This window comes from Pezoporus flaviventris, unplaced genomic scaffold, assembly GCF_033815535.1.
Source record: "Pezoporus flaviventris isolate CSIRO_AGI_PZ_B2104156 unplaced genomic scaffold, CSIRO_AGI_Pfla_v1 ptg000066l, whole genome shotgun sequence".
NCBI lineage: Eukaryota > Metazoa > Chordata > Aves > Psittaciformes > Psittacidae > Pezoporus > Pezoporus flaviventris.
This window is the reverse complement of record NW_026892614.1, coordinates 7697674-7712947: the sequence shown is the minus strand read 5'-3', so window position 1 is coordinate 7712947 and position 15274 is coordinate 7697674. Positions and strand designations below refer to the sequence as shown.

Genomic DNA, 15274 nt, shown 5'->3' with positions numbered 1-15274 from the left:
TCTGTCCCTGCAGAACAGCTTTCAAATCATGTATGAAACATGGAAAAAGAGCATTCATAACACTTAACAGCAATTTTTCTTCTGGAATTACATTGTTCTACTAGTCAAAAGCCCCAGAGGGAGCATGCATGTATTGAGCTGGTTCACTGGACAAATAAGAACCCATCTTTTTTGGAGTTACAGCAGAGACTTGATAATTTCATAAAGTTAATTTGATATAATAGTAATGACTTATGTCTGTCTTCAGAAAGTCTAATCGAGGACTACTTCACCAACCATTTTGTATCATGACTTTTACTGTCAGTATTAAAGGGAGATGCTCTTTTTAGACCAAAAGGTATTTTCTTGAATTAAAATACCACAAAGAAGTTATTGGGTAAGACTTCAGGTATACAGTCCTTAACCAGCCACCACCAAAACTCAGCTAACAGAACACTGAAGTTGAAACAACCCCTATATGGGTGGTTTTTTTGGGTTTTGCTAAATATGAAAGTACAACCAGAATGTTTCCTAAGAAGTCATTTATTTAAGAGTAACTTATTTGGCCTACCATGAATATACTTAAACAATATTAATGTTTATCAAGGACATAAAAATTATCAAAGCAGGAGTTACAAGTTCCAGTATGTTTTATACCCCTGCTTGCTAAGTTCAGAGCTGATGAGAAGCTAAGAGAAGCCAACAATTAAGGAAGCATGGAATCTCATCTTCCAAAAAGACTCTGAAAATTATATACAGCCATACTCAAATGCTTATAGAGAAATCCCAAACCAGACCCTTTTCCTATGGTGAGTTTGCTCAGAAAAGTTCCATGCTCCTGCATTTGCAGCCAAGCTCACTGATTTACCTGAAAAGCATGCAAAGGACTTGACTGCTTGTCCTTCCAGTTTAAGCAGAAGGATCTGCAGTTCTTCCATCTTCCTGGCACATGGGACCCTTCCAGGAAAAATGTACACTTAATATATCCATCGTTCTCTGGAATACCCTCATTCTTTATCTTATAGTCAACCTAGATTCAAACTTCAAGTTTTTCCCTTTTTTTTTTTAAAGGCACAGTCTAATATGAAACATTAATGTACTGAGTTGGGTAATCAGCAAAACCCAACAAGAAAGCAGAGTTGCCCATCCATAAACTGAAAGCAAAAATACTCTTCCTCATAAGAAAACAAACCAAAACAACCCATACATTTCCTGCTTCTTAAAAACTCTGTGAAGAGCATTGAAGAGCAGAAGTATATATGTGCCATGCGTGCTAGCCAAAGAAGCATACATGTAAGTAGGAGGCATATGCAGATACAAAAGTAGAACGTGCAAGAAATCACTGCAGAAACACATAAAAAAGTATGAGGCATTTGAAACTAAGATGCAGGAACAACAGAATATCTTTCTCCATTTTAAATCTATATAAGTTGAAACTACACATTTTATTTTTAGAACCTATCTTCATTAGTCAAAGGCAGACTAGACATTAATATAAGAACCAGAACAGTTAAATCTGTTTTGAATGGACTGGGACAGCAGTTCAAACCCTGATGCCTCACCTACAGCAGTACTCTCATAACTGCTAAGGTCTACAACTTGACCTAACAGGGGAGGTGCACAGGGAAAAAAAGATTCATTAAAAAAAGCAGACTGAAATTACCATGGCTCTCTATATTGGCACTCAATACAGAAGTATTTACGGCAGCTCTGAAATACTGACATATACATTTAAGAGAACTATCTACCCAAGAAGTCTGCAGTGACAATCCCTGCCTTTTCTTAGGATATGATCAAGACATCTATTTCAAAAATATGATGCCTTAGGGTAGATAGAGCAAGTAAGTCTTTCAGGTTACTTCCTTTAGAATAGAAATTAGTTGTCTAGTTTAAGGAGATGTTATCTCATGGTACACTGAGGAAGAAGGCATCTTCTCCTTTCAACTCCCCCATCAGATGTGTGTGTACATAATTTTTTCTACAGTTTACCTTTACTGCTACCACATTGCAGCATTCATTTTTAGCTCAGGGCAACCACTGTTGCTTCTGAGCTAGCTATAGAAATGACTGCCAAGCTGGGCAAGAAGCAAGTCAATGTTGCTTTGGCATCATATGGTTGTATACGTTTTCATTTAACTCTTAGATGAAAAGTCAAAAATACATCAAGAAAGCTGGATATTACAATTACTTACAAGAATCATAAGAAAGGCTCCTTGCCTCAGTCAGAGTCTGGGAATGCTGAACACACCTTTAGCAAGTTGATCAGCTTAGCAAAAAGACATACTTGAACCCCTATGATGCACCCTAACTAGATACAGCCTTGCAATGACTAGGCTATTTGCTTCTCATTTCAATACATATTGCCAAAAATCTATTTTGAACTTCAGATTGCAAACCATCCCCTTTAAAGATGTGAAAAAAAACCCCAATGTTTTGATAATTAATTCATTCTCACATCCCAGCTTTTGTGATTTCCTGCTTTCTGCACCCTCCACCTGCAATGAATTAGCAGCTAATAAACTCTACTGTATAACCTGCTCCTGGATTTCAGTATAAACAAAATCCAGCAGCTGGCAATTTTCTTCCTTTACAATCCATTCATGTTTGTTAAGATCTAAACCTAGCTCAAAAAGCCATCATGTAACACACTTAATAAGTTTCTAAAACTTTGGCTAGACTTCAGAAATTTTTGAACATGTAGTACAAGAATTGTTGCATCAGAACGAGATCAAAAGTGTGGCCTGAGGCAGAACATAACAGAATAACCACATTATGCTTTATACATTCACCTGTTTTCTCCTAATAAATAAAGGAACACATTACTTTTACTTTATCTAAAAAAAAAACAAAACACCCCAAACCATACTTCTCTGTACTGACAGAACTTCCTCTAAGGAGCTCCTAAGGAAATACAATATTCAAACAGACTTTTTAGACTGTTTTTGGCCTAATTTCACCCAGTTTGCTAAACCTCACATTGCTGCAACACACATTGGTAGGAAGGGAACAGGATTCATTATCCAGGTCCAGAATACAGACCAATCTATTCCTAAGAGATAAAAGAGATTCAGCGAGATGGGCAGATAAAGAACAAGAAAAATGCTGAAAGCACCGACTGGTCCAGCACTGCATTGCTTCAGGCCACAAAACCCCACAGATATTTGCTACATTTCACAAGAATATTTAAGAACAGATATTATAAAAAAAAAAAAAAGGGACTTTGAGAATATTTACAGAGAACATCTTACAAATGTCAGTGAGATAGTACAGTAGGAATAAAATCATATTTGAAACCTTTATAAATTGCTATAGAGTCCTGCATGTTAACCAACCAAACATAGCAAGGCTTTGTAATGAGATTGAAAGAACAGTAAGAAACCAGTAGATCTAGGCATAATTTGCTCTTCAGTGCTGTTAAGATCTGTTAATGGCACAAACTTCATGAGCTGGAAAATCAGACTTCAACTGTTCTGTTACAAAAGATCACCTGCCAATGATGCTCTAAAGCAGGTCTATGACTTACTGATGGGGCAGGCCAAAGAACTCATTTTACTGACCCCTCTTTCCTCACCAAAGCACATTATCGGCGTGCTGCCAACCACAACAAGGTCCAATAGTGCAACCAGCACTTTAAAAAGAGTGAGAGTTCTAGCTAGACACCACGTATCAAATGCCTGAGCTGCTAAAAAAGTACCAATAGCTACAGCTACTGATTCCATTATTCCTATTTCTGCATGGCCTGCAAAGGCTCTAGACTAAAACACATTTTCAAATGAGAATATTTACAAAAGAACAAAGTGAGCTTGGTGAATGCAATACAGGAAAACTCCAGTTAAAAAAAAAAAAGTGGCTATATACAGACTAGTGATATGGAGGTTATTAGGCAGCATTGGTCTGATAGGTATCAGCTCACAACGGTAACTGCTTAACCCCAAGAATCTGCACACTGAAAACTTCTCTATTTGTTACACCATAATTGGCACATATCAAGCAATCAGCAGTGATGTGACTATTCACACTGTTGCTTGAGGGGAGGAGGAGGAAAAGGGAGTACAAAGAATCCACACATAGCAATTACCATGCATTAGCAGTTCAGGAGTAGGAGTAGCATGACCCCACCGCAGGCAGGGCAGTAAGGGTAAGTCACAGGCAGACCATAATGTAATCAGTTACCATTTGGTAAGAAGCTGCAATTGTATTTTGAAGTAGCAGCACAATGTACAATAGAACTGAAGAAGCAGGAAAACAGGATTCTTTAGCATAGGAAGCAGGCTTAAAAATAATTTGAAGACTTGAAAAATCTTATTCACCCATGCAACATATACTGTAAATAAACCAGTTACCTCCAATAGTAAGAACAGGATGTGTTGATGAAATGAGTAAATGAAAACAGAATCATGTAGTGCAGACATTACATTCTGTACTGCATACACTGGTAGACTGGGTGGAGGAAGTGGTGTTAATGTAGGAGATACATGGCATATTTTGGTATTGTGTTCACTTTCATAAAGCTATCTAGAATAATTTGCTTGCATTAATTTGCCATTCCCATATCCACTAAGAAACGAAACGCTGGTAATTAAATTCCCCAATTCAGTTGTGCTCTGCAATGACAGGAAGTCCTTTAAGCAGAACTGGAAATGTTTAACTTTCCATTGCCTGTGGAATTAACAAAAATACAATGCATACTTCTAAACATGATGGGTTTGGTGGCAACTATTCCTGAATCTCAAACCCATTCTTTCTCTATTTTACTGTCTGGACTATGATTTATGTGACAGCAGGTAAACAGACTTTACTCTGTATGCCACTGAAGACCAGATGTAGGTTTAAGTCTCACAATGCATTTATTTTATCAATTGTACCATTTTACCACATACTTCCTAGAGGTAAATGAAGACCAATTCAAATTTAATAGTGGAAGAACAAGTACATACTTTGCTTGCCATGTAGACGTGTTTATATTAACTGCATCCGAACCCCCTATACAAGCGGTGTCCTTACAAAACCATCATAGTTGCCAGTGCAGCTGCATTAGCTGCTACATACATGCAGACCCTAGGTGTATTTTAATTTTTGCTTAGTTTCTTCAAACAGTTGTTTTTGAAACCATAATACTACTTGTCATAAAAGCAAATCTGTCTCCTGAAAATACCATTCCCTTGCTCTGAACACAAGACTCCTTTCAACAATCTCTAAACCTAAGATAAAACACTTTAGAGGGTGGTACTTAGAAGTAGAGCCAAAATACAACTTATTTCCTGACACACTGCTTCAGCTAATTGTACCTAAGCAAGCACCTCCTTCCAGATGCCACAGTCAGCTAGTCAAACAAGTGACTGAAGCACACTCGCTACCTAGGAGACGACCTTCCTGTGGCACAGGTTTTGGACTATATCTTCTTGCAGCGCCTTTAAAGGCACTGTAAAAGTAAGTGATAGCTCTCACTTCTGGGACAGGACCAATTTTACGCTGCACAGAACCAGGGACAGCGATACAAAAGCCACACCAGAGTGTTTTACTGCAAATACAGCTCAAGTTTCCAATATATCTTGGACCTGCTACAGCAAGTTCCCAAATCCTCCAGGAAAACGGCTATACTACTAAAGTTTTCAGAAGAACATACCAGAAATGTTTGATCTCATCCAGAAGCACTCTAGCAATTCTGTGGCATGCTGAACAGAGAGAACCATCTTACAACAAACGAAAGAATGAGAAGTTCCAATTACAGAAAGCTGGTATTAGCAAGGGGCAGACTAAGTGTGGTACAATCTTTCTTTCTGGATTTGTAGCGGTACACAAAGTTCAAGGGTCATACTCTACATCACCAGCAGTAACACAAACATCAAGAACATGCTTGCGTACATAGGAAGATGATTCAGTCTCAGTACTACTGCAAGAGAATATTCCTATTTTCCCCTCTTGTTCTGAGAAATTGTTCTTTGTGCTTACCCTGTCCAAAGATTCTCTTTTCATCAAGGTCCTCTAAGCCAAGAATATTCCATTTTATTTACTAAAACTGTAAAAACTAAATACAACAAAAAATAGTTTCCTGCCATTTTGGTGAGTTAAATCAACTTACAGAAGTGTTCAAGTGCCAGAGTCAGTGCATGGGAAGAGACCCAGCCAGCACAGCCTTCGTTTTCAACAGGAAAGGGAAGAAAGAAGGATGAAAAAACTCCCCTCAGCAGAACCAACAAGCTGTTAGAAATGTCAGAACTGGCCATGAAATTCAAGCCTGAGATAATAAAATGATTTTTCCCTTTTCATGATCCTTCACCCATCTAATTCAAAAGGAGTAACAAAGACATTAAAACTTGTGAGCACAAAAATTCACTGCCTGCCTCTCCTCTCTCTCCACCAAAACTTCTTAGTATTAAACAAACATGTTCACCTAGATGCCCTTCAAGTCTCAAGAACAAAGCTGTAAAGGACAAACTGAGTCACTGTGTTCTATAACCCTCAAAGCCAAGCAACCACGCCACAGCACATCAGATTTTACTGTTTAAAAAAGGAGAAAAAAAAAACCACAAAAACCTACAAGATATATGGGGAAAAGTAATTCATCTGTGTAAACAGCTATTTAAGAATATGTTTGTTTACTTCAAGATTAAAAATCTCTGAAGTTCAAGTTTTTGATTTGTCAGCTGCACCTGACTTGGTTTTGAAAACATCAGTTTTATGTGCAGTTCTCAGTCAAAACACAGCTTCAGCCTTTGCACTCTTAGGGAAATGGTGCACTCTCCCAAAATAATTTATTTAAGCTCAAATTTAATTTGTGCAGTCAATAAAAGCATAAAATAACAACACCTACATGAAGTCTGCATATGCTGCAGGCATTCTATGTTGCTGTATCTCTTCAAGAAAAAAACATACACAGGTTTGGTTCATTACGTTCTACAGAATTTGCTACACTACAAACTGTAAGATAAACCATCTCCTCAGCTCTGTGTTGTTTTAACGCAGGCATTTAAAAGTGCTGTGCTTGCAGGCTAGGCTCACTTTTTTTGCTCTTCTGCTGGAGTAAGGCCCCCAGAGAAGAGAAATTCTAAGAACTCTTAAGAGAAAGGCGGGATCCCACCGGCACCACAGTGACCTGGGAACAAGGCGAGCCTTTAAAAGCGAGTTTTATGTGAGCACGACTAAGTCGCTGCGGACACCCCCCTCACGTGCATCCGGTGCTAACTGCTGGTTTCGTGCGGGGCCAGCGCTGCCCCTCGGGGGGGGGGATGGCGGCGAGCACGCTCCCGGGCGGCGCGGCTTAGGCCACGCCGCCGCCAGGGAGGGCTCCCGGCCCCGCAGAACCCGCTCCCACCAGCGATGCTGCGGGAACCGCCGAACGCGGCCCCTTCGCGGCGCCCCCAAACAAAGAGCGCGGCGGCGGCGGGTCTGAGAGGGGGCGCGACCCCAGGCGTGTTCCTCCTGCGGGAGGCCAGCTCTCGGCTGCGAGGCGGGCGCCTTCCTCCTCTTCCTCCTCCCCCCCACCTCCGGCGCCGGGACGGGGACAAAGGAGGAGCGGGAGGGCTGCAGAGCCCGGCGGCGGGGCTACCGGCAGGGGCTCCTGCCCCGTTGGGGAAGGCTTCGCTGCCCCGCCACCGCCGCAGCCCGCCGCCTCACCGGGCACCGGCCGCCCTGCCCTGCGCCGAGGCGGGAGCCCGGGGGTATACGGGGACGAGAACGGGTGCCCCACGCAGAACCGCGCGGCGGGGCGGTGGGGCCGCCCGCCTCAAGGTGACATCCGCGGCCTCCCCCGCGCCCCGGTTGCCTTCTCACCTGGCACCTGCAGACGATGTCGGCGTCCTGCGCCAGCAGGTCCACCACCTTGCCTTTGCCTTCGTCGCCCCACTGGGCCCCCAGCACGACGGTCACCTTGTTGCCGGGGAGGCGCGCGGCGCACTCGCCGTTGGGGATGGCGGGCGCCGGGGCGCCATGCTCCGCCATGGCTCACGCTGCCCGCTCCGGCTCCGCTCCAGGCACATGCGGCAGCGCGCGGCGGCTCCGCTTCCCCCCCTCCTCCTCCTCCCAGCCGGGCGGGCGGTGGAGCCGCTGCCGCGTCCAGGTGCCGCCGCCTACCGGCCCCGCCAGTGCGGCCTTCCCCCCCCCGCACCTCGCAAGGGCAGACCCCTGCCTTCAGGCGCAGCCCCGCCCAGCCGCCTCCCCCGCGGGGAAACCGGAGGAGCCACAGCCGCTCCCGGCGCCTTTTTTTACTTCCTCGCCCTCCCGCGCTTCATCCAGGACTACATTACCCAGCGTGCTGCGCGGCATCCCCCGCGCAGGGTGCCGCGCGGAGCCGGGCGCGGTGCATGCTGGGGCTCGTAGTCCTCGGGGCCGCACCTGCAGTGGGACGGCTGCCTGTGGGTTGAGGAGCGGGCAGGGCAAGGCGGTGGGGAGCGGCTGTGGCTGGGTGGCGACTGCGCCTTGGGAGCGGGATGGAGGGGTGTCAAACCTGCGAAGGTGTGTTTGCAGTGCACCACAGCTCTGCATGTATGTAGTTAGTTTTGCTGACAATGGTAAGAATGTAAATTACTTTTCATAGAACCAGGGGCTGAATGCAGGAGGCCATTTTCTCCAGAGGCACTGAAACATCGCCTCAAAGCCTACTCACGAGGAAGAAAAAAATAATGGAAAAAACCCATAGCAGAGAAATGCCTTCATCATGCATACTTGAGGGCTTAGAAGTGGAACTGATGGCTCAGTGGCTGTTTTCATTCCTTCTTGCTTCACAGAATCAGCACCCCTGGGGGAAGAATTTTTTTTGCAAAGCAGCTATTAAAAAGACATAAATCCAAATGATGTAATTATTGCTAAGACAGCCATTCAGAAACCTGAGTCACTGAGCAGGCACAGTCTGCAGCTGTCTGGCAGGTTGTAGAGTTTGGTTTTGGTTGCTTATTTGCTCCTGCAGGTTTACTTTAACCAAGAATCTGAGGATCCATAAAAGTCACTGGAGCAAAGTTTAACTGTATCTTAGAGAGCTACAGGAATATATAAGAGACAGTTAAATGCAAAGTTGAGAGAACATTTTTTTTTAACAACTGAAAATACCTAAATCCTGAATATCGGTGCAGAGATGCTGTGACGGTAGTCAGTTCAGTACAAAGATGTAGAGCAACTGCAAATCACAGGAGACAATTGTGTATGTACACCTCACAGAGCAAATAGTTCCTTAAGCATCCCAGATAGTCCATAGTACTAATATTTGTGCCTGCTTGTGTTAAAAAAAAACAACCCATAGCTGTGATTTCTGTGTCACCGCAGAGACCTTCTGGGAAGTCAGTAAAAGCCACAAGTTGCTGATGAAGTCAATTCATACAGGCTTGCCAACACAAGGGCAAACTTTGTTTCAGTGCACTCGCTTCTGAGGGCGTAGATCATCCCATGACTCCCTGAACAATGGTCAGGATTAACGTTTCAGTATGTGATTTTCCATTATAGGTGATTCCCATGAAGACCTCATCATTGCCAACACAAATATTCCACTGAATCTCAAAATAAATTTGAGCCTGTCATAGTGTGATATTAGTGTAACGACACTTTCCAAAAGAGTCTTGGGCACATCCATTGTTCTGCTATTTTTATTTGGTGTGGAAGAGTTTTAAGATTTATGTTTGGGAATTTTTTCTTGGTAGGTATAGAACCAGTGAAGAAAACTAGGAACCCTGCACTTCCCAAGAACCTGTAAGTATTTAATGAAGATCAAGCTATTTAATACTTACTGATACTGCAAGATTTAGAAGTCTTATTTAATAGGTGGTATTATGGGGCCATCATTCCTCCACCCCCGTTTCTTTGCAAACTAGATGGAGGCTTTTCTTCTAATACTGTAAAAGATACTAAGTATCCTTTACTGACATGATTCACTAATTGTATTTATAGTATAGTTTTAAAACATGGTAACTCTTGACCGAAGTACAAACACAACTGGTGTCTAATGCCCCTTGTCAAAAACAGGCATTTTCTATAGTATGACTTTAGAGTAAAACTGTGCAGTAACTCCCAATTACACTTACTTTGGTTCATTTTACTATAAGCAAGAAAATCAGCATGCAGTGTTACAGTACTGGGTTTTCCCTCTAAAATGTATGTTATATGTATTAACTTCCTTTTTTTGTGTCTGCGCAAGCTGAATCTGCTCTGTGAGAGCTCAGGTGGGCATTTGGAGGCGGCAAAAGGTGGCAAGAGTTTATGTTCAAGGAAAGAAGGAATGTGACCACCGTGTCTGGCATTAGCAAGCTGGTCTATGGGATTGACTTTGTAAAACTGAACCCATGGTAGAAGCATACACTGGTAAAGTTTAGGTTGTATTGTCTTCTGAACTGTTCAGTGTTACTTACTGGGCCAGTAACATTTATCATAAATTTCACTCTAATTTGGGTACATTTAGGCTTTTCATATGACTGGATTTCTTGCCTCCCAGTAAATTGCAAAAGACTCGGGAATTTTTAACAGATAACCACTAAACAGAAGCAGTGTGAGATCTGCTTTTCTTTCAGGTGTGTTGAAGAAACATGAAATTGTTACATCTGTATGGTTCCAGTTACTCTGATGAAGTATCAAACATATTCTGATCATGTATTTAAAAAAAATACCTGACACACAAAGTAGCTTAGGGGAGAATTTTGCTACGAATTTAAATAGTTTGGAAAATCAAGGGAAATGCTGTAACAAGCAAGAACGCCAGTTGGACTATTAGCTAATGCTCAGCATGGCTGACGGGTCACCGGGTGCTATTTCTTTCTCCATTTAATACTTCTTAATTGTGTTGAAGAACTGCTGAAAAATGTTAATACTTTTCTGATACTGTTTTCCCTACTATAAGTAATTTCTGAGCTTCAGGAGAAGTATAGATTGAAATGAAAATGTCAGGGCACATGATCCATGGTATGAGTTTTCTGTTAAAATTGGTTCTGCCTGTGCCAATGGTGTAATACGCGGATATTTTACACTGAGGTCTTATCTACATTAGAACAGTGGTTGCAGAAATGTGGTCTGTCGGCCATGGTTAGCTAATCTCAGGTGTCCTACAGAACTATGTTATACAATAAAATGTTGACATTTGTCACTTCCTAATTATTTACAGCATCTTTAGAGCATTTTCCTGTTTAAATCTGATGTTAAGATGTGCAGTTGCTCACAAAAAATATTGAGTGTTGATAATGCTGTAGTCAAAAAGTCTAAGAATCACTGTGCCAGACACAGTTGATATCTGTAGCACTTCAAACTGTCCAGAATACTGTCAGCTTAGCTTAGGAGGAAGAGAAATCATTATACAGTTAGGACATACATAATTTGATTTGAAGAGTGTGCTAATGTAATTGAACCTTGCTTGCTGCTTGTTATTACTGTTTTTAAATTATTTTTTTCCAGTTAGAATTTCCCTTAATTATTTTTGTTACATTCATTAATCTTTTTATCACGATAACAATTAGTTTAAGAGCATCATAATATTTGTGTATGCTGTCACGACTGTTATATTTGCACACACAAGCAAGAGTTTTCACTTCTTTGGTTAGGTACGTCTAAAATATGAAGGAACTTCATTTATGCAGTGGGAATTTCCTGATGTATGTACCTCAGAAGATAAAAGGTGAGAACTTTAAAAATCATAAAAATCACCACAATGGCAAGATTTTGAATTCAGTGGGAGAATACTTCAGAAAATATGGGATACTTCTGAAATTTCATTAGCAGTTTACAGAAGTGCATTTTTTACATGCAAGTGTAATTGAGGTCACAGCTGATAAGACTGGAGATACACAGGAAAATAAAATGCTGTCTTTAAAAAGTTGTAAAGCTAAATCATAGGATCACAGACCCGTTTGGGTTGGAAGGGACCTTAAAGATCATCCAGTTCCAACCCACCTTCCGCTAGACCAGGTTGCTCAAAGCTCCATCTGACCTGCCCTTGAGCACTTCCAGGGATGGGGCAACCACAGCTTCTCTGGGAAACCTGTGCCAGTGCCTCACCACCCTCATAGTGAAGAAATCCTTTGCTTGGAAGTGCAATCTGTAAATTATGACTTTCCAATACCAGTATTTTATATGATAAAACAAACAAATAAAAAAAGGCGAGTTCTTCAGATCTGCATATTCCGTTCTCTAAAAGAACAGCTAATTGCTGCTTTTACAGAGCAGAAATTAAAGTTTTCTCTATGTATGATATTGTAAATTAAACACTTGCCTATAATATGTTAAATATTAAAATGGATATATATGATACAAGTTAGCTTTTATTACAGCGTTCCCCCCAGCATTTCATTGCTTCCTGTGATCCAAGCAGCAGCTTACCCTCCAAGGCAGATGTAAGTAAGGTTCCTGTTCCTTAGTGTTCCAACATATTAAGTGTGTACAAAGATACTGTGTTCAGTCTGTCTTGGCCTCTCATAGCATCAGCTATTAAAAGTTTAATGGAATGTATATGTGATAGATAGTGGGTGAATATTTTTTGCAGGACTTTATAGATTTATAAATTTCTCAGAATATGTCTCTGATTCAGGGAGAATGAAGCACTATGTAAGGGAAACAAAAAAAATCCTAATAAATGTATGAATCCTTTTTGTTGTTTTCATTCATGAAAAGAGGATGTCAAATATCTCACAATATTTGACTAAGAAAGATCTTGAATTTGCTGAAAGCTTTTCCCTTTTCCTAGGTCTGGCTTTTGTTTAAAATTGTTTCCTTATCATTATGAAAGTGTCAGCTCAAAGGAGGGGAGCACAGTAGCCCCAGTTTATATCAGCTTTATCTGCTTGAAAACAGCACCCTGAGTTCACCATCTCTTGAAAGTGCCACAAATGCTGGGGTGAGAGCTTCTGCATCAACCAGGGTTATATCTGGTTGTTAAACATAGGTTAGAATAAAGATTTTTGTCTGTAACCCATAATATGTAAGTCCTGATAGATCACAGAATCATAGAATAGTTTGGTTGGGAAGGGACCTTCAAAAGTCACCTGGTCCAACCCACTTGCAATGAGCAGGGACATCCTCAAGTAAATCAGGTTGCCCAGAACCACATCCTGCCTGGTCTTGAATATCTCCAGGGATGGCACATCCACCACCTCTCTGGGCAACCTGTGCCAGTGTTTTACCACCATCAGTGTAAAAAAATTTCTTCCTCACATCCAGCCCGAATCTCCCCTCTTTTAGTTTAAAACCATCACCCCTCATCCTATTGCAACAGGCCCTGCTAAAAATTCCTTCCCTATGTTTCTTTTAGGCCCCTTTTCCTTAACTTCTTTTGCTACTAAGCCTATCTGATGTTTTGGGACAAGATAGAATGAGACTAAACTGGTGAGTGGGTGAAGTGTGACCTTAAAGGCAGGTGATGAGGATGTGAAGGCTTCTGGAATGACCCATACCACATTCTTAGAGAGCTCAGGGGTAGGAAAATGTCCCCTGCCAGTTGTTCATCTTTAAGGGGCTTGTTTATATAGCTGTTGGAAGACGTAAGTGTCACTGATACTGCACAGTAGCTCTGTTGTTGCATGTACATGTAAGAAAAACTTGAGTCAAAAGCTTGATAAATATTTTACATACTTTTAGGCATATGTTTCTCTCACATTATCTCTCCTCTTTCCTCTCCTCTCCTTTTTCTTTTCTTAAATTTGGGCCAGTGCTCTTATAAATAATGCCCCATAAACTATAATCATTTAGTCTTAGAGATGTAGATTATCTATTGGAGTGCTCCTCAGCTTTCTAACAGTAGTTTTTATAATGACCACTGAGTGGTTTTCACTCAATGTGAATTACCAAATTCTGTAGTGTGATCAAAGCTGTAAAAAAGTATGGGACAATGTGAACAGATTTTAATCTTACACTAAATTAGAGATAAGAAACCATTGTGCAGACATTATTCATTTTCTTAAGTTCATTGGAACTCTTGGTTCTTAAATGGGTTTGTAATAATAGTGTTTCCTGCCTGTTCCACTGGAACAGCACAGATTATGTGGATATTGTCACAGATTTCCACCATGTTTACCACAAAAAAAAACCTTGGGATTTGAGTAATTAGGATTTATACATATATATATATATATATATATATATAGTAAAGAATGTAACTAGTTGTTTGGTACCTTAATTTGATCTGAAGAAGCTCACACTGAGTTCTTATTGTGATGACTAGCCAGAAAAACTATAGTATCTTTTAAAGGAATTAAGGAAGTTTGCAATATCATGTGAATTAGACAAGACTGTTATAAAGAAGTGAATAGTATTGGGTCTGTCTTCCCATGTACACCTCCCTCAAAGCCATGCAACTGTTCTGTCTGTTTATTTGTATAGTAGGCTAGTAAGCTCCTTACTTGAATTTTTTTCTGTCAACCCCAGGGTAAACTTTCTTGCATGGTTTCTGTTTTGATTAGTGTTAGTACTGCCTGAGAACATCTTCCTACATTTCACAGCTATTACTGCAGAATGGAGCACTTAATTGCCTTTTTTGTTTTGTTTTGCTGGAAGGAATGCACTGAGTACAGTTATCAAACTTAAAACATGATTGACAAGAAGCCAGAGACAGCCTTATTAGCAGCAATCTCTCATCCTAGAACAACCATGGATCAGACTTTTTTCTTCTGCTTCAGTCACAATAGTTAGAATTACTTGTATCTTTGCTTGAAAATTGTAGTCATATAGATATTTTTCAGCAAATTTGAAGAGAATGGGTAGATTTTTAACATTTTACTTGGGTGGTGATTAAAACATGCTTCTGTATTATAAAATCTGATCCTTGCTTACAGCTTCTTTTTTATGCTTAAACTGATTGAGGATTTCTTGACCTCTTCTGAAGGCAGCAGATGTTTTAGCATTGACTACATCAGAATTAACATTTCATCCAGGATGTTCAGTGGGGCTTGGCTTCATGCAATTCTATTGTATTTTTGACATCCAAGATACAGCAATTCCTCTGCCTTGCCCTCACTCTTTGGACCCTGCACCCATTCCAGCTGCAGCAAGGGTGCAGAAGACTCAAAGGCCCTAATTCTAACCCAAGCAGCACTTTGCTCTGTAATGTCATGTCATTACAGAGAGAGATATGTCTCCATTATTAGGGAGGAGAGTCTTCTCCTCATATAGGGTCTCCATTCTACGCTCTGATACAATGGACTTGCAAACTGTTCTGTTTTAATTTGGTAACTTTAAATAAGATGAAATTTTCAGAAGACTTCCTTTCTTTAAATCGTACATATTTTTAGTAAGAGAGACGCTAGGTTATAAAAAAGCCTATGAAGGATGCTTAAGAGTATGTTTTTTAATGAGAAACATCAGCAAATATGGATCTCTTTTTAAATGTTAAAAT

The 15274-nt window shown here is 40.9% G+C and overlaps 1 protein-coding gene across 1 annotated transcript in view; it reads right to left on the bottom strand.

Moving 5' to 3' along the window:
- The window catches only part of ADSS2 (adenylosuccinate synthase 2), a 36258-nt gene extending 28177 nt beyond the window's left edge, over window positions 1–8081 (bottom strand). Inside the window, exon 1 of the mRNA XM_061471128.1 lies at window positions 7753–8081. Within this exon, the coding sequence (XP_061327112.1) occupies window positions 7753–7920 (168 nt within the window). The 5' untranslated portion in view covers window positions 7921–8081. The remainder of the gene's footprint in view (window positions 1–7752) is intronic.
- Window positions 8082–15274: the final 7193 nt, after the last annotated feature.